Source organism: Epinephelus lanceolatus, chromosome 6 (genome assembly GCF_041903045.1).
Source record: "Epinephelus lanceolatus isolate andai-2023 chromosome 6, ASM4190304v1, whole genome shotgun sequence".
Taxonomy (NCBI): Eukaryota; Metazoa; Chordata; class Actinopteri; order Perciformes; family Serranidae; genus Epinephelus; species Epinephelus lanceolatus.
Window position 1 is genome coordinate 9,275,914 of NC_135739.1, and position 20,363 is coordinate 9,296,276.

Sequence of the window (20,363 nt, forward strand, 5' to 3'; positions counted from 1 at the left end):
CCAGCGCCCCATTGAACACATCTGGGACCAGGTATCGGATCAGGTCCAGCGATTTCTCCCGGCCCGGCGAAGCGTCTGAGTCAACTGCTCGTACCCAACAACATGAAGCTAAGATGACATGGCTTGCAGGGACACCAGTACAAAGACAATACAACATGAATAAATGGTGGAATTCAAAGCAAAGTGACTCTGCAAGGAGTTTACTTACCTGGTTTGGACAGAGGCATCACTCGTGGGAACTGTCTTCTGCAGGGACGTAGTGGACTGGGTGTGGAAATAACAAAACATAATGTGTCATTTTATTAAAACACAACCACATGCATCAAATCTATAGCTGCATTTTGACCCACAGTTACTGGAGCTTATAGTTCCACGGACAACTATCTGCGTTTCCACTGTGGCTACAGACCCGTGACCATTAGGTGAAATAGTTCACTGACGTGTGAAAAAGCAACATAACAGGAATCAAACTGCTGGCGGTTGAAGGTGATAACACACTCTGCAGTCTGCAGGTCAGTGTGCTCGCCCATTTCATCTACAAAACATGTTCAGAAAAAAATATGCCTTTGGTTTGCTTCACTGCAATGACATCTACTGCTGCATAGCCTTACTGCAAGTTGGATATCAAAGACCATCTGTCGCCACAGTAAGGCCCAATCCCAATACCCCCACCTTGTCCACTACCCCTAGCCCCTCGACATGAAGCAACAAGGGGTAGGGGTTGAAATCTTTCCCTAGGAATTGGGACACCACTCACTACGTTGCCACGTCGGTTATGTTCACGCATACGTAACTATTTAAAACAGGAAGCCGCGAGCCATCTACATTTCCAACCGGCATCTACAACATAATGGTAACGTTAGCTACTATTATGCTTGCTACTAACGTACCATTAGAGTAATAAGATATGTACAACTGGGGACTTCTGCTAGCTAGCTAGCTAGCTAACCAGCTAACATTACAAGGCAGCATAGTTATACTGTAGAGGCAGATAATGTATAATTTTATACTAAAGGTGAAAATAAGGTCAGTTACACAAGGATTAGGAAGCAGTTAGTCAAATATCAGATTTTGGCAGCAAAAAGGACCCATAAGGGGTGTTTTGATAGTTTGAGTAGTTTGTGCGTAAGTCAAGCCTTGGGAGGTTAAATGAGGGAGAAAGTTCTGGGTTAGGGTGACCTGACCGTTGGGATAGATGTGCCAAGTTTCGCAATAGCAACGGTTGTTTTTGCCAGAAAGACGAAGAAGATAGAAAATATTGACACACGAAGTCTAGTTCTAGGAATGAGTAGGAAACCAGGAGAACTTTGGATTCCCAGAAAATACGACCCAAGCGTGTATACACACACACGCATACACACACACACGTACATGAACAAGCAGACGCCCAGTATAAAAGTACTTGAAGGGTGATTGTTCAGGGCTGTTTCCATCTGTTTTCGGTGTGTAGACTAGTGTACCGTTGTATGCTAACGTTCTGCGATTAAAGTAACCCCATTGGCTGTAACTTTTCTCCGTGGTTCTCCGAGTCTCTTCATTTCAGTGTTTGCTGAAGTTGAACATTTTCCTTACAATACTAGCTGGCGTGTTGTGAAAAATCCGACTTTGTAGAACAGGACAGATGACAGACGGCAGATAGTGTGAGCTAGCTAGCTTCTGTCAACTCCAATCTAGACATCGTGAATAGCAATAAAAACTTTTTTCCCCCATCTCTTGCTCGGTGGTAGCCATGGCGATGTCTACCCCTTGCTGGCAAGTCAGCATCTGAAATCCCTCGCTCCAAAGGGCTAGTTTCATACCCACTACCCCTCATTATGCCCCCTACCTGTACACGCAAAAAGGAATTGGGACACCCCTACCCGTCGCGGGAACGCGCAAATCTAGGGGTAGGGCTAAGGGGGGGTATTGGGACAGGCCCTAAATCATCTGTTGAGTGTTGAAATGTAGAACATGACTGCTGTGAAACTATCTGAAAATAAAAATAACGTTTTATTTCTCTAATTGATGGTTAATCGTCTTTTTTCTTTCTTTCTTTTTTAAAATAAGTTGGGGGCCGACAGCAAAACCTAATTTTTACTTGTAAGGTTATCAACAAAGATATATGTTCTCTCCTAAACTGATCCTAAATCGATGCTTAAGCACTTCCTTATTTTATGAACAAAGTGATAAACAAGTTGAAGCAGCAGCACTGTGTGTTTCTGACCAATCAGCGACAGTCATCCCTGCAAACAACACCCTAAAACAATAACATACTCGGAACTTAATTTAGATCCCTGTGGTCACAATGCAATGAGTTGCTAGTCCCTGGGAAAGTCCCTGTGGTCGACAAGGTGTGCAGACTATGTGACTTCTCAGCCAGGTACCTGATGACGTCTTTGCAAAGTGGGAGGAAAGGCTGTTTCTGGTAGTGTCCAAACACTTCAAACACAATTGGCTGAGTCTTGATGTAGTCGACAAAGGATTTGGTCACTTCAACAGCAATCTATGAAAAGCAACACAGTGATGTTAAAGCCCTTAATGAAAACCTGCAGCAACAAGTCGTCATTGTAGAGGATCTGTCTGATGCGTCTTACATTCTGCACATGGTAGAAGCCGAGAGGCGGGCCGCGGCCTGTGTTCTTTAGGGGTTCGGTGGAGAAGGCCTCATCGTGGCGGTGGATGAAACTGAAATCAATCCAAATTGAATCATTTACATGTGAAACTGTGAAAGGAACATAATAACAATCATGGGAAAAATGTACAACTAAAAACTCACTTGAACTGGCAGAAGATGTCAGCATATTCTGCAGAGATGCTGGAGGCTTGCAGGACGGTCACCCTGAAGGTAAAAATATTACCGATCCTCAGGTGCTCCAAAGTCGTGTCAAGCGTTCCATCCACACTCTTCAGTGGAGTCTCCAGCTCATCCGCACCAGCTGTGAGGAAAGCAACATAAAAATCAGACAGAGGTTGACGCTGGCATTCTGGCAGGGCTGGGAATTGGTACTCCATATTTTTAACGTATCGACTGAAATAATCCAGTGCGAAGTTGTGTCAAAACTTCTCCAGTCACTACTCATATGGTTTTGCTCACTGCCAATCAACACAAGCATTCTTCGATTTAATGCAACATGTAGTTGGCCCACTTCTGCAGCAGCTACAACCCATACAGCCTGTGGTGTGGTGCAGTCAAGCGCTGTGTAACAGTTGTAATTTGCAGTTCAGCCAAGATGCCATCTGGCTTCAAAACAGTCCATGGTTGCAGCCCAACATGAACCATGACTGAATGAGGTTTTCCTGGGATTTGGGACACTGATCTAGGCTGATTTGGGCCAAGTATCACCTGCTCCCTGCTTCGACCCTCAGGACTGAGTCCATCATGAGTCTTTCACGCAGAAAGTCTGGGGCCAAGTGGTACACTAAACACAGACCTCAAACCATGTATCCATTCACTCATATAATACAATTACCCGCACATGTGTTGTTGTTGACCTCATCAGCTGAGGGTCCCAGTTCTGCGTTCTGCCCCTCCCCCTCCACGATACGCAGCTCCTCCTGTGAAATCCCTGTACGGGACAGTCCTACTGAGCAGGTTTCAGACTGGAACTGCAAGGTGCAAAACAGACTGGTTAGCTGGTTAGTGTGTACAGGTAAATCCAGTATCGTCTATGTATAGTGACACTCTCTACCTTTTCATATTGCTGATCCTCAAATGAGATTTTGGCAGTGCCTGACTGCCTCACTCCTGAGCCGTAGTCTGGAGCTTCCTCATCAGCTGGAGGGAAACACAAAGCACCTTCACTTCACTCCCTCAGGAAGTCACACACAGCCTGTCCTTTCAATCCCTCTTAAATAACTGAACTGGAGGGGAAAACAATTCATTGCTGTCCATTGATGTTGTATTGCCTCTTTGTCACTTACACCTGCTCGCAAACAAAACAAAAATGTCTAAAAGTTGCTGTGAGGTGTGATGCACTACTAACGGGGTAAAGAATCTAGAACTAAGTTTTTACAAGCTTCCAAACCAAAAAACTTTTAAGCAACCAAGCTTTTTAATTAATGTGAAGCATCAGCAGGAAGAATGGGAAACCTGGGATCCATTAATGGTGAGGCTGAGGATCCAAGCCTTACCTGATATGGCCTGCACCGCCACCCGGAGGAAGCCCTTAACTTCGCCCTTCTCGCTGACGATGGCCACACGGTGGACGAGAGGAACCGGGTACAGCAGGTTACTCAGATAAACAAAAGCCCTGGACAGGAGGCAGAAAGAGAAACAAATGATAAAAGATTAAAAACAGCCCAGCTGAGGTGATTATCTCACAGTTGATAAAAATTTGACTGGACTGGACAACAGAACACAGAGCTGCAAAGCAACCAAACAGAAGCTGGGACTGCTCTTGCGATGGCCATGGCTGCCCTTTACTATCGCTTTGTGGGGGCTTTTCCTCACCATCTATACATAATGACATTCTCAGGACAATTATGGGTCACATGCAGTCTTCCTGAACTTTTGTACTGTGTTGATGAAAGCTTGGTGAGGCTAAGGAGCATGTGTGTAAGGGTCATTCTTTAAATAATTGCAAACAATTGGAAACCAGCTCTTTACTAAGCTGGACAGCAGATGATTTCCTCATGAGCAATTCCTGAAACAATGTTTTCTTAGCATTGCTTAATGAATATACACCAATCAGCCAAAACATTAAGACCACTGGCAGGTGAAGTGACTAACTTTGATAATCTCGTTCTGTTCTGCTCGTAATGTTCTGCCGGTTCGACCTTTGGTCAAGGCATTCATGTGGATGCCACTTGACCAAACCTAAACACTGTTGCGGACAACGTACCCCAATGGTAGTGGCCCCCCAGCAGGAAAATGTGTCATGCCACACAGCAAAACCTGCTCAGGGATGGTCCAAGGAATGTGATGAAGAGCTCAAGGCATCAACCTGGCCTCTGTATTCCCCATATTCAAATCTGATTGAGCATCTGCAGGACATGCTGATATCCCACTTCACAACCAACGGGTCTCACAGGATCTGTCACCAATGCCTTGGTGCCAGACACCACCCCAGAGATCCTGTGTCTATGCCTTGACATGTCAGAGCCAAGTCCGATCCAAGGAGGCCCCACTGTGGATTGGGCGTATCTCTGGGGTACTGCCATGTCCCACAAATGCTCAATCAGTTTGGGGACTAGAAAATTTGGAGGCCAGGTTGACACCTTTGGCCCTACCACCATAGGGGAGTGCCGTTGCCATGAGGGGTGTATTTGGTCTGCAGTGGTGTTTGGGTGGGTTGAGCGTGTCACTGTTTCCACAGCAGAAGACTGCATTGTAAGAAGATGATCCATTATTGACTTCACCTGTCAGGGGTTGTAATGTTTAGGCTGATCGGTGTATGCTACTGCACTAACATGTGCATCGTAAATGTGCCTCAATATGAAAACACTACCCTACATATCAAATGTACAGAGCCAAAACGAGCACTTGAGGCACTTTGCATTAGATTTGAAAATACTTCAGGGGAGGTGACAAAGATTGAGTTTTGAGAATATAAATGCACTGCACTAGAAATGTTCCTATTTCTTGGTTTCTCAGTCTCTAGTTTTTAGCTACAATACTTGATCTTGCAGTCGAGGACCACATTTTCCACAAGCTAATAGGGGTAGACATTTAAGGGTGGAGAGTGTTAAAAGGGAGAGGCTTATGACAAGATTGGTGAGGTGCAAAGAAGGCATGCTCAGGACAAAAAACGGGTGAACAAAAATGCTTTCAACGTCTTGACTCAAAGGAATCAAAAGCAAATGGAACAGAAATCATCATACGGAACATGGCTCAGCTTGAATAAAAACTGCCAACAGCTTGATATATCGTATGCTACACCAAAAAAAAAACCAACGAATGACATCAGAAATCAAAGTGCACCTCCTGGGTCGAAGTGCTAATTTGTGCAAAAGAGGGGCACTAGTTCATCATCAGACGTATTCAAGTAAAAATTGACAAAAAAGGTCAAAATGAAAAGACTTGTGCTCTGGCATGCCTAAAAGAGACAGCTGCAGTAGAAACCAGCTCTTTCATCTTGAGATTTTGAGTCTTCCTTGAACACCACTTTGCTATTCGTATGAATCGTTCCCAGACTCTTTCAGGTTTCACAGCAGGCTGAGAACATTTCGCTGTGGGTTCCTGTGTTATGCAAATCAGACCTGAATATACTCCATGAGACATGTCAGTGCTTTGGCGAGTGGATGGTCTTCTGTAAAAGCCGCTCGATTGCTTTTAGCCACACATAAGTGAGACACACACCTCAAGCAGCCGTTGAGCATCAACTTTGCTTGGATTTACATGGAAACAAGTGGTATGAACTGACCCACCCTGGGCTGACACAAAGGATTTTTTTTCAAGTAGAATTTGAATATGAAGGAGAAGCTTTTAAGTTAGTGTGAAAAAAAAACAGCAAAGGAAAAAACAAGGAAAATCAAGCAACAGTCAGATTTGATGAGATTACAAATAGAGAGCAAAAGATAAACCTTGAAGCCCAGAAATGTCTACTCCGGTGTCCACTCAGTATCATGAAAAAAATCTGTGTAGTGGTTTGACATTTGAGAACATTTGTGTCTCAAACATGGCACACAGTGACAATGACAACTGAGACAGGGAATAGAAACTTAAGTGGATAGATTGACTTGGTGTTTTGATCAAGCAGGAAGTGTTTAAAGCTGGAGCTGGTAACTTTTATAAAAGTAGGTTTTTGTCATGTTGATGAAACTGTCACTATATCCACACAAAAGTACATGAGACAGATGATCTGTGAAAAAAAAACATGGCCCTCTTCCTCCTTGAAGTGCTTCCAATGGCATTTGCAAGAAGCCACCATGATGGATGGAAACAACCAATCAGAGCATCAGGTAGCTGTCAATCACTGCTCGTGAGCTGCAGTCAAACTGTCAAACTAGGCAGCACTGATCAATAAATCAAAATTCTGCTCCCACTAGGGTTGGGTTGGGTATAGAGCTCTAATTCTCTGCCCAAGTCCAACTGGGCCCGACCCAGCCCGCTGGGTTTGGGCGGGGCTGCTCTGTAATGTCTCATTTTTCCAACAGCCTTGAATCAGGTTGGGTTTTCGCCAATTTACCAGTGTTTCGTTTATGCGACTGGCAGTTCCTGTGTGTAAATGGCAGGAGTTTATTGAACTGAATCAAGAGAGAGAATAAGGAGAGAACTGCGACAGAGTAGAAACGTGACGGAACAACTGAGAAATATAGCGGAGGGTCGGGAGAGATACATATACAGTAGAAATTTGGATTTTTAATCAGGTTTGGGCTCGGGTCACGCTTGGACAGAAACCGTGCCAGTTCATGTAAGGTCGGACTGAGTTTCCCGATCAGGGCTTTGGTTGGGTACCACACTTGGTAATGCCTACCCATTGAATTATGTTGATGTGAACAAGTACCGAATTATGTTAAATCCATCAGTGCCAAATTTTGGGACTTGACAGTGCATCTGGGTGAGATGACTGGGTTAAGGCAAGAGGCAGATGTGCCCCAAAGCATCCAGAAGCCTGAGAGCCAGCCACAGAGCACCATGTGAATGGTAGCCAAATTTTTTTTCAGAAACATACTTCAGTGTACTAACCTGGAAATCCAGATGCCCCGCCCCTATCAAATTTGAATTTGCTCTGCACGGGGATCTGGCCCCGACGAGCAGAGCCCGCTGAATCGCTAATCGGACCAATCAGATCAATCTATCTGACAGAGGCGGGCTCTGGGCGGGCATAACATGATGAGGACAGCGCTGCACCGTAGGAGTCGAAAAGTAAACAGCCAACATGGCAGCTGCCGAAGGACCGCGTCCATTCCATTTAGCTTTGGAAGAAACGCTAAGCCAACTACACTTATCTTTTTCCTTGAGAGAGGAACAGAAGCCTGCCCTAGAAGCATTCGTTTCCAGGAAGGACGTTTTTGCTGTTTTGCCGACGGGATACGGCAAAAGCATAATATATCAGTTAGCCCCACTGTTCGGCAAACAAATGGGGCTTAGTGCAATGAATATGTCACCTTGTTTTTTGCTCTGATTGGCCATCGTGTTATCCAATTGCATGTGGCGGCATTTGAAATGCCTCAATTAGTGCTGCCCCTTGGGTAGGAAAGGTGTATCGGTGAGGGCCGGACTCAAAATCGTTCTAGATTTGAGTCTGGATTTCCAGGCTATTAGTGTCCTGTTTAGCTGTAAAATGAGAAAGTTTGTAACTGGCCGCCATGTTGGAAGCAGTCGAGCAAGTACCAAGCACCGCCCACCTAAAGAGTTCACTAAAATATGTTTCTGAAAACATCTGAGGTGGGAAAAAGACAATGCAGTAACAGAACCTTAAATCATGTTTGATCAGCCTTGTTCAATAAAGTTGTTTTTCATACCACAAGTGTTGCTGGAGCTCTTTTGACATTGATCAGCCTTGTTTGACAGGCTGAATGCAGCTCACAAGCACAGACTGACATGATTGACAGCTGCATTAGAGACACCTCGGTTTTCATTCAGCAGGTGCATTCTTGCAAATGCCATTAGGAGGCAGAGTGACATGATTTTCTTCACACATTGTCAGTCTCCTGTGCTTCTGTCTGGATACAGCAAATATGACAAAAACTTTTTTATATAAAAGTTACCAGCTGTAGCTTTCAGAAGATGAAATGAATTAAATTCCCACATTGGTTTTCAAATCTCCGCTGAAGCTATCTATCTAAAGTACCCCAATATTAAGATTATTATGTTACAACAAAAGCTTACTTGTCCCAGCTGGACAGTACAATGATGTCTCTTTGTAAACCTAAAAGACACTCTCGACACTCATATGGTTGCAGAAACCTCAATTTCGTGCATGTACTGATGCACACAGGGCTTTGAGGACTTTGTGAGAGCACTCTTGTACTGTATCTGTGTTGTGTTCTGTATTTTCAAAAATGCAGTTTCATCTGTGCTGATGTCTGTCGAGGGAAACAGACCCTGTGTCTCAGCGTGAAAGAGCTAGTTTCCTCCACCAGCATGCTCCCGAAACCTCACCAACCTTCCCACTACACTGAATAATGGTGAGCGGTCGTAAAAGGGATCCTGGCCTTCGCTGGAGCCTCGGCAGAGCTCTCCCTCATCATCATCATCATCATCATCATCATCATCATCATCATCCTCTCCCCCGAGCTCCGAGCACGGGTCGTCCAAAAAGATATCATCGTCCAGGTCATCCAACTCCTCCAACTCCTCCTCCTCCCCTCGACCCTCCAGCTGCGGGTCAGCCAGCTCAGTAATTTCAGAGTTGGAGAGGGTCGGGGATGGGGTGGGGTCACTCATGCGCTCGCTCATGCATGTGTTGAAAATGGGGTTTCTGGTGCAGCCAGAGACATGGGAACTAGGTTAGAACAGTTAGATAGAAAGCACACACTTGTTCAAACAAGAGGGGCAGTAGAGCACCATATGGTCCGGACCACAGGAGAAAACCTTCCTCCCTTTCAGCCAAAGCTTTCACTGACCGTTTAGTATGTACAGTGAAGACAGAGAGAGTGTGAGACAAGCTGCAAAGGTTGATAGAAGTGTTTTATCGCCTTTGCTGAGAGTGCATGTACAGTACTCAAAGGGTAACTGTGGTATTTTAACAGCCTGGACCCTGTTTTCCCAAGTTTTTGTACAGTAACTTTTGAAAGCAGTCCAGTATTGAGTGAGAGCGGCTGCACTGTAACCAGTCGGGACATGTTCAAACCGTCAGTGTACGTCCACTCAAAGTGTTTTTGCCACTGACAAGCTCAGAATATTATTCTTAGTAAATGGACTGCACTTGTAGAGCGCCTTTCTAGTCTTCCAACCACTTAAAGTGCTTTCACACTACATGTCACATTCACCCATTCACACACACGTTCACACACTGGTGGCCAAAGCTACCGTACAAGGTGCCATCTGCTACTCATGCACTCACACAGCGATGGAACAGCCATCAGGAGCAATTAAGGGTTCTGTACTTCAACATGCAGACTGGAGGAGCTGGGGATTGAACCGCCGAACTTCCGATTAGTGGATTAGCCTGCCCAAGTGTCTGAGAACATTATAGATAAGATCCCTACAGAGTGACCTTTTTGTTAAGTAAGATCCTTTTTGTTTGTGAGACAGCCCCGTAAACGCTATTGCCAAACGCACCAGACTCCATTAAAAAAAAACGGAAATTTTATCATCGTAAAACATGTTTCCTTCAAAGTCAACAGAAACTAAATAAACTCACAAAAGCTGTCTTGGTGTGTCTTTCCACTGTTCCAACAATCGCAAACTCTGGTTTGGTTGAAAAGAAGGTTTAATTCACCAAGTTAGATGTGAAAATATACTGGCGCTATACATGCTAAAATCAGTGTTTATTTAAATAGAGTCTGGTTGGTTTGGCGATGGCGATTTTGGAGCGGTTTCTGGTTAAGCAAAAAGGATTCTTCTCTTTAACAAAAGGTCCGTCTCTGTAGGGATCTTGTTGATAATGGTGCCAGACACTACAAATAACAATGTCATCCTGTCAGTAGCAAAAGCAAACACTTTAAGTGGACGTAAAGTGACGGTGCACAGATGTCACGAGTGAACACATACTGTAACAATTTCCCATGAGTCACTTAGGGGGGATTCACACCAGGATAGTCCGGGGTACTCGGCTTCATTTGGTTCAGTTCACTTTCACACTGCACTTTTTAAAGCGCACCAAACTGCCTGAACAACATCACGCAGTTACAACAGCTGCTCATTTGGGGGGGCGGTATTTCCCGAAACAACCAAGAAGAAAACCCAGCTCATTGATTGGCCAGGACAGAAAACAGAAATCCATCCCCATCAGCCGGCTTGGTCACCACAAAAACACTGTAATCGAACCGCACAATGATTCACTTGCAAGTGAACCGAGACCCCCAGTTTTCAAGCGGACCAGGGTTCGCTTGTTTGGTCTGCACCAGAGCTCAAATGAGCATTCACACCACTCCAAATGAACCGAACTATCCGTGGAAGCAGACCAGGGTTCGTTTAAAGTGGACCAAATAGCGCCAGTGTGAATGTGTCCATAGATATAAAACCATGGGAAAATAGGGTCCAGGTTGAAAAATACCAAAGTTAGCCTTTAAGTGTACCAAACCGTGAAGATGATTATTGACACCCTGTAGAAAAAAAGATTAGTTTCCCCAAAGGCCAGTCACATCAAGGTATCACAGGAGCCAGATGTGGTTCAGCAAAGGTTGAGTGTGTTCATGTATTCATTCAAACCCCTGACCAGCCAACATCTGTCACTGATAGATAGTGGGATGTTATTCATTTATTTTTTTTCCATTTATTTATAACTTCTGCTTGTATCTGCTGTAAATTAAATACATATATATCTTACATATAAAACCACATATTTTTTATATATTTTAATATATAGAATATCATTTTATTATTCATATTTATATCTATAAAAATACATAATACACACATCATGGCTGCCAGAGTTGACAACTGGATTTCTGAATATTGTGTGTATAGTCACCTCTCTCTCTCTCTCTCTTTTTTTTTTTTTACAGATTTTATCTAATTTAACTTATATTTATTTCTTAAAATTGTTTTTTTTTATATCTGTTTTCTCGTCTCCCCGAGGATCAACGAAGACGCATCATTAATATTTACTTCAAACTATCCAATTTAACCTGGCTTCTAGAATTAAAAACTGATCTATAAAAGACTAAATTCATATAAGTAGCATTTAAATACAGTATAACAATAATTCCCTGTGGACATTTGTGAGGTTATCCAACAGTAAAGTCAGGATCCCTCCACCACCGGTGTACTGAAGCTATCTCTACTGGTAAGCTTTAAGAGTGCCGGTGCACTGTAAGGACAAAGTACACACTCCAAAAAATAAAAACTGCTACATCCAACTTCAGTTGATTGTTGATATATCATTTATCTGGGGAACTAAATTTCATTAGATGTGGTGCCTCTGGCCACATATGCCAGCATTACTCACTTAGTGAGTGAGCAACAGAGACAGAAAACGAGCTGACAAACAACATATTTCAGGGGGGACATTTTTCAGATTACTGCTGAACCATTTTTGATTGTCTTGCAGGAGCTAAATGACATTAAAGGCTCCGTGCTGGATATTATGTAACGGGGCCGTGTGACTGTGTGCAAGAGAGACAGAGCTTGGCAGGGAGATTGGGAGGCTGTGTGCCAGAGTGGGAGAGAAAGAAAGAGCAGGCTTTGAGTAGGAGGACTGAAGAAATGTCAATCTCAAATGTTCCTCAGATGATTTTTTCCCCCCATTTAAGAGAACACGAGCCAGGCAACAACTAGCATGTACTGATCATTTCAATTGGTTCTTTTGTGTTACAGCTAAGAGCCCATGTTCAGGAGAAATATATTCACACTGGCTGCCAGAAACACGAGTGTCATTCATCATTGAAGAAAAAAAAAAATTAAGTAGGAAACTGTCAATGTACTGAGTCAAATCAGTTATGAGAAGATTATGGAGGATGAATAATGACTTAAATATCAATTAATAAATGAATTATTGTATAAATAAATACAGAAACAAAAGAATAAATAAATGTTATAGAAATAAGTAAATAAATAAATGCATAACTAATTAACATACCAATAGAAATACACAAATAAATAAATGTAGTTTTACAAAAATATAGACATAAATTTAGGTTATTCATACATGTCCTGTTTAATTATCAACTTTTATTTATATATGCATCTATCTCTTTATTTCCATATTTATTTGAACATTTGTTTTTATTTATGCAGTTTATTTATGCATTTATTTATTTATTTCCATATTCATTTTAACAATTATTCTTTTATTTATGCATTTATTTATTTATTTCCATATTTATTTTAACAATTAATTTTTTATGTATGCATTTATTTATTTTTGTAAGTATTTCAGCATTTATTAATTATTTTATTTATTTACCAATTTATTTATTTATATATTTATATATCTCACTTATTCATTTATTCTTTTATTTACTTCCTGACTTATCTGTTTATTTATTCCTGTATTTACTCACACATTCATTTATTATTTTCTGATTTATTTACTTATTTATTCCTGTATCTTCTTACACATTATTTTTCCGTATTTATTTAATTATGCCTGTATTCATAAATTTGTATTTTTTATACATTTATTTCAATTTTCACCATTTTTTTCCTTGTATTTATTTATTTATTTATTTATTTTTCCAGTATTTATTTATTTATTTTTTGTCAGTATTTATCTAAACATTTATTTATTTATTGATATGTGTGTCATTTCTCATCCTCCATAAGATAGAGCACCAGTTTATTGTAGAAAATATGTTCAGTTAATACGTTTAAAAGTTGTTGGTGCACATTTGTGATCACCTGTTTGGATAAATGAATCCCAGTAAGTCCTTTATATAAATACAATTTTCTGTATCAGTCAAAAGGAGATATTTGATGACAGTAATGCACTCAGAGCACAGACTGAGAACACCAGACTTCAGTGTGTAACAACAGAGACAATGTAATGAAGTGGGCTGCAGACTACTCTCATCCTGGTGTCTCAGTCATTATCTGTCCATCAGCTGACCACATGCACAATATGTGGTAGTAACAGCCAACAGCCTTCCATTATCCTGAAGTGAATGACTAACACTGGGCTTCTGTTTGCTCACTGCTGTTGACCTTTGTATGAGTTCAGTGTGAATGCCATCCTGTCCTGTTGCTACACTCTACAGGGCCAGTGGTGTTCAGCATTTACCTGCCGACCAGACGGAACCAGGGGAAGCGGTCGTAAAAGGGGTCTCCTCCGGTCATCACATTCTCACCGTCTTCAATGGTGTTGTTGGGCACATCAGCAGCACGATCGTACATCTCTCTCATCAGATCGAGCCGCTGCCTGCAAGCAGCAATGTATCCCTTATAATGACTTTTTAAAGTTTTTTTTGTTTCTACTCTTTATTATTATATTGCGTGACAGCATATAAGCATATATGTTGGTCTTAAACCTTTTATAAACATTGTAGTGTAAAGACTTGCTAAGTTAGTGACCTTAGTTTCTCTAATGTCCAATAGTGGGTGGCTCCATTTTTCTGATCCTGCACCTCCACAGCCACAATGGTGCGTGGGAAGTGTCGCTTCTCTCTGTCCTTAGTTGCCTCTGGGGGCAACAGGTCTGGAGGCAGGGGAGAGTAGAGCGTGTCTGTGAGCAGCACAAACTGGAACTGGACCTGCAGAAAAAGAAATGGTATGATCAGAGAGCCATACTTTAACATCAGTCTGTGGGTATATGTTCAAATGACAACATGTCGGACCTTCTTCTTCAGTTCCACGCTAATGGCGTTGGCCTCCTTCAGGAAGATGGCGTTCCCCCACAACAGGTCACGGAGAGAGGTGAACTGGTAGCACCGCCACTTACGGGAACTCCACACAGCCAGCTCTCTTTCCCTCTCTGTCCATTGCACTGTGGGCAGAAAGGATCACACATCATCACTCAGCGAGGATATGCTTCGAACAATATAGATATTAATATGTTTCCAATAATTTGCACTACCTTCCTCCTCTGGCTCCTCCTCCTCTTCAGGGGCATCTGGGTAGTAACGGTCCACTTGCTTCTGAAGAGCCTCCAGCTTGCTCTCATAATCCTACACGATGAATTAATGAAGACCCATGTCAACACAAGCCACTGAAGCCCCATTTCCCCCAAACACTTTCAGTATGGTACCTCTGGAACCAAAAGTACCCTTCAGACATGGTACCTAGACAATAACGTTTCCACCATTGCCATTGCATGCAGTACAAATGTGTTATGTTTTGCCTGTTGTAATCCAATATTCCTCCACACTAGGGTCCCTAAAAAGTCTTGCATAAATTGGCTATGACTCTAAAGATGAGACTCTTGTGGATTCAATTAATTCAATTTATTCATGTGAGATGATGCTGGCCCACTTAGTAGCCATTTCACTGTCATGAGACAATTTGTCTAAAAACATCACTGTATAAAATGACCTGTAGTGACCTCTAGGATAATCACAGCCACAAACTAGAGACATGGAGCATTCAGAGGATGTTTGGCTTTCATAGGAGTTTTAAAAAACTGGGAGTTGCTCAGTTTTTTTCCAGAACAGTGGGGCTTGCCATCCAATCACTGAAAAATGCAATTCTTCCAGAAATCTCTAAATATCAAACTTTTTTTCAAACCAAATCACAGCATGTGAGTTCTTTAGGGTTTTGGTGTCTTAATGTGGAATTTTGGAGGGAATTTTGACCATTTTTATCAATTCTCAAGTGGTAAAAAATGCTGAAATGTAGCAGCAAATCTGTAACAAATGATATCAGCCCAAAAATTGCTGCAACAACTTATTAGGCATAAAGGAGCACAGGAATGCCCATCATATACTTCTAAAAAAGTGTCCTAAAAGGGCCTAACCAAAACACAAAGTTTACGACAGATTTAAGACTAGACAAACTTGACACACAGTGCTAAACTGCATCTCAAATTAATCGTCAGGCTTCCAGCTTTCAGAGGATGTACCACTTCCATGTGGCATAAACCGTTGACCTGCTATCTGCCACTGTTCCCCTTAAAAACGACTATGACAGGAGGGAGGAGAAGAGGTTAAATATATACATGCAAATACACATGTATATATATACCTATAGGTATTCAATATAAGACTACTGCAGATCTAGCCTCCTGTGCCTTTAATGATTCATGTCAACAGCACACAAATCTGCTCGGTACTGTACCAGTCTCTGCTGCTCCAGAAGGTTGTTGGCCTCCTCTCTTTCTTTGCGATACTGGTCCTCCAACTCCTGCAGCCTGAAGACACAAACACAAGTGAACAAGACGGGTTTGATAGACGTGATGAAACACCTTAAAGGAAATACTACTTTGGCTTTTGCAGCAGTGTCGCAAAGTTTAATGTGGCAGCTATGACGCTTTCAGCTACCAGCAGTATTCCTCTTCTGTTGTCCCTGTCTATAATATGGTGGTGAGACTCTGCCACCTACACAGCCTTTCTTGACAAAGTTGAATGGTTTACTGTTTCCCCAAAGTACCTCTGCTCCATTTCCTGTTTCATGTCGATGCCCTGTTTATCCAGCAGCTCCCTCTGGGCAAAGGCCCAGTCAACGGGCTCAGCAGGGGTTTCAGCACATGGGGTCCTCTCCCTCTCTGCCCGGGCCTGCACAGGGTGGTTGAACCGGAACACATGACTCTTCCCCAGGATGATGCGGTTTCCTTTACGGGAATAAGAAGTCAAAGTGCATTTGAATAGCGTATACCACGTACATGTTGTTTCTACTGTAGTCACCATGAACACAGAGCAGGGGAGCTTACTGACCTGATTTGAGGACAGTGGGCTCTGTCACTCTCTTCCCGTTGACATAAGTCTCAGCTCCTTCACAGGGCTCCAGGACAACTGTTACTTAGGAACAGAGAGGGCAACATGAGACTTCACTTCCTGTCTTTCAGTATTTAACTTCCACTACTACAAGCCTAGAGAAGAAGATAAAGATGGCTCACTTTCTCCTGTTGGACCAGTAGAACTGGTGAAGGTGCAGTGCTCATCCTTGATGAAGTGGCCGCTGAGGACGATGTCCTGACGGCTGCTGGCGTCAACACGACCTACCCTATAGAAGAAAAAGTGACACTATGATGACAGAGAAAACAGAAATAGAAAAAGTACTGATTTTATATGTCAACTGAACATTCATGAAGGGATAGTTCACCCACAAAAAAAAGATATGTTTAGACTCTCCATTGAGCATTAGTTGACCATTAAATTTAAATGCGTGTCTGCCCGGGTCTTTGCGAAAAAATATACATTTGGGGCGTACTGCGCACACGAATGGATATAATGTGGACCCCTATGGCTAAAATTCATCAAGATTGGATACGTTTACATGTACTAGAGTTGCTCCGATACCAATCCCACTATCGGAAGAGCCTCCAATACTGGCTGAAATGCTGGATGGAGCATCTGCGAATACACAAGTCTATGCACCCATCATAGACCCAGATACTTTGAAGTAGTTTTACACCATAAAACATGAGTTTAAATCAACTCTTTGCTGCTCTAACACAGCAGCCTACACAGCAAGTTGCACCAAGAAACTGGCAACTACTGTTTTAAAGTGATTAAGAAGGAATTATATTCCAATAAAAAGTGTAACGGGTGATACGGGTCATGTTCACAGCATATTCCATGACTAAGGCATTAGTCTAATGCACCATTTACCAATTAGGACATGTGGGATATGCTGATATTATTTGGCTTTTAAGCCCAGTTCAGACCAAAGATTCGCAAAGAGACAAGTTGAAACAGGCAACTTCTTGCAATGCGTCGTTCTGCAACGTTCTAAAAACCTGCCAGTACACACCAATGCATCTAGATTAGACGGTGAATCATCTAGATGCACAACTTTCGGCCTGAGTCGAACACACCGTTGCAACTTTTCTCTGCAATGTTCTAATTCAGTTTTGTCTCATCGCGGATCATTGGTGCTTTAGAAGCATTCTTATTGACATGTATACCACAACACTGGCCTTTTCAAGACAATGGTTAAGGAAATGAAAGAGGGAGGCTGTGGTTGCCATTGGAGGAAAACTTTGAAAAAATCCTGACACAGGCAACAGCCGTTCTTTTCTCTATTTTAATGCGACAAACTGCAGGTGAGGGCACGTTAACTGGAGTATGCATGGCTGCATGTGAGCAGGAGTAAGGCCAAAAACAGAATATTTTCTTTATGTGAACGTAGTCAGTATTTGCCATTTTTGAATTCTTCGCTCAATGTGGAGGACTGCAAGAACAACAAAGCTGTATTCATAACTTTAACATAACAAGGGGTGAGCAACTGATAGAGAAAATAATATTTTGCTGGTGAAGTTTTCCTTTAAGACATGTAGTAGATCTGCACTTTAGGAAAGGAAGAAAATGCCTCTATATGTTATATTACCTTAATATTAGATTGTAAAGTGTCTTATAATATCTAACCTGGTGATCCCGTCTTTAATGTAGTACAGCAGGCACTCAGACATCAGAGGATCCTCGTTGAGATTCACCAGATGAGGCGTCTGACACAGAACAAGAAATAATTTACTTACTGTAGAAATTCAGTGAGCAATATACATTAATCTTTCATTACCCATATGTTAGTTACAATATAACACATGCATACACTGCACTCCAGAGAGCAGAAAAACAGTTCTCTCCCAGTAACAAACATCAAACAATGGTTAAGACCATGCAGTCAGATTCACTCCCCACAGCTTCACAGCATGACTGTTTAATGTAGACTCAGTCTGATGTTATGGGGCTGCAGGCAAACAGCCATAAATCACTGAAATGGGGGCACTACCATTATCTTTCCCCCCATGTTTACACCCATTGCTGCCTTCAGCGCAGCAAGGGAGTGTTTGAAGTGAGTAGTGAAGCAGATTTCAGATAACACTTAATGAAAGAGAAAAACCCTCGACTGATCTGCCTTGGCGAGGCTCCTGGTGAAGTGAGACTAAGAACACTCAGAGAAGGAGGCAGCTTTAAACACTTCACAGCTACAAACCTCGTTGGGGGAAAACAGCCCGACTGTGTCGATAAACACAGGCTGGGGCTTTCTAGGGCTATCGGACGGCTTTGGGGTAAATAAACAAGCATTTTAGTGAATTATTTAAATGCTAAGTATTAGATCACAGAGAAGTTTTGCAGATGTCTCATACTTTCATACCTTCTTGGGAGAGAACACGCCAACTGTCCCGCCATCTTCTCGCATTGCTACGCCCATTTCTGCCAGCAGGGCCTCCCTGTGGATGAAAGTCAGACTCGGTAAAACAAGACGCTGCATGATTAATCTTTATGGCAAGATGCCTCAGTCATTAATAAAATTTATATGATAGCTCTTCTTTTTTTGCTGCACAAATGAGCCCATTGTTCCTCTTTGCTTAAAGCTCCACTGGTAGTTATAACCTGTGGTAACGTGGTGCATGATTTGCGCTTTTTTCTCTGCACAAATATGAGTCATTTTAAGATACATCATTTCATAAACTATAAAAACAGGACTATTTACTATATTATACTTATAAAATACACCGAGCAGACACAACATTCAAACCACTGACAAGTGAAATGAATTACAGTGATCATCTTGTAACAATGCAATTTCAAACTTGGGTCCTGGCATTCATGTGGATGCCACATGATGCACTCCTTCCACCCATACACCTTTGTAGCCCAAGTAAAACTCCCTTCATGGCAATGTCACCCATTGATAGCAGTGCCCCCCCAGCAGGACAATGCACCATACAAAACCTGTCTAGCAATGTTCAAGGTGTCTACCTGGCCTCCAAATACCAATCCGATTGAGAATCTGTGGGACATACCCCACCTCGCAACCCAAAGGACTCAAAGGATATGCCACCAACACCCTGGTGGCAGACAGAGGTATTGTGTCCATGCTTTGTCAAGTCCGATCCAGGGAGGTCTCACCATGGATCAGACTTGGCACATCATGTGGATGTTCAATTAGATTGGGATCTGGGGAATTTTTGAGACCAGGTCGATGCCTTGAGCTCTTTAACCCATTTTCGACAGACATAGGCTTGGCTTGGTTCGGTTTGGGCTGTCAGCCAAGTGCTTCACAATAAAAGCACCTTGTTACTTTGTTATGTAAAAACTTTTATTGTGAAGGAAATATTGAGTTTTCGAGCAGCAACTTCACACAATTTCTAATATGACTGAAAATAAACATGGAACAGTAAAATAAAGTGGATATCTAAAGTACAAACAGGAGGCAGGGGAGAAACTAAACTCGTCTCGCACCACACACAGCTTGTTTGAGGTGGAGAAGCTTTGTCATCTGGGATTGGCTATGGTTGGTGAGACGTCACCACTACCCACTGGTGGCGGGTGACCCTGCTTTTGAACCTACTCCAGAGAAGGACCATTTCCGTCGCAGCTCAGTGCATCTAAACTGATAATGAAAATTCAAATCGGTGTGGCATGGTCTGACTTTGGATTGTCAAAAGCAACAGTGGAAAAGGCCCATTTGTCACATTCCTTGGGCAATTCCTGAGCAGTTTTTGTGGCGTTGCAAGGTGCACTGTCCTGCTGGGGAAGGGGGGGCACTGCCATCAGCGAATGCTGCTGCCATGAGGGGGGGTTTACTTGGTCTGCAACAATGTTTGGGTGGATGGTGCGCATCAAGAGGCATCAACATGAATGCTGGGACCAAAGAATTCCAAGCAGAACATTTCATTGTAACACAATGATCAGTGTTCTTCACTTCACTTGTCAGTGCTTTTAATGCTGTGGCTAACTGTTACATCTTTTATTCTGCTAGTATATTGAGTTATCTTTAACAACAAAACTCCACGACC

At 42.5% G+C, this 20,363-nt stretch overlaps 1 protein-coding gene across 25 annotated transcripts in view; it reads right to left on the reverse strand.

Moving 5' to 3' along the window:
* The window catches only part of kif1aa (kinesin family member 1Aa), a 79,667-nt gene that overhangs the window by 21,585 nt on the left and 37,719 nt on the right, over positions 1-20,363 (reverse strand). For 6 of the 25 annotated variants that reach the window (XM_033620781.2, XM_033620779.2, XM_078168590.1 and 3 more), the window contains 17 exons: positions 18,716-18,791; positions 17,986-18,065; positions 16,515-16,621; positions 16,333-16,416; positions 16,049-16,229; positions 15,737-15,809; positions 14,541-14,631; positions 14,302-14,450; positions 14,039-14,217; positions 13,749-13,886; positions 4,111-4,229; positions 3,669-3,754; positions 3,450-3,585; positions 2,756-2,915; positions 2,574-2,664; positions 2,364-2,482; positions 209-264 (listed from right to left, as the gene is read on the reverse strand). In XM_033620781.2, coding sequence (XP_033476672.2) covers positions 209-264; positions 2,364-2,482; positions 2,574-2,664; positions 2,756-2,915; positions 3,450-3,585; positions 3,669-3,754; positions 4,111-4,229; positions 13,749-13,886; positions 14,039-14,217; positions 14,302-14,450; positions 14,541-14,631; positions 15,737-15,809; positions 16,049-16,229; positions 16,333-16,416; positions 16,515-16,621; positions 17,986-18,065; positions 18,716-18,791 — 1,925 coding nt within the window. Of the gene's footprint in view, positions 1-208; positions 265-2,363; positions 2,483-2,573; positions 2,665-2,755; positions 2,916-3,449; positions 3,586-3,668; positions 3,776-4,110; positions 4,230-9,029; positions 9,345-13,748; positions 13,887-14,038; positions 14,218-14,301; positions 14,451-14,540; positions 14,632-15,736; positions 15,810-16,048; positions 16,230-16,332; positions 16,417-16,514; positions 16,622-17,985; positions 18,066-18,715; positions 18,792-20,363 lie in introns of all 25 variants that reach the window. The other 19 variants (XM_033620784.2, XM_033620782.2, XM_033620783.2 and 16 more) reach the window with 8 other exon arrangements.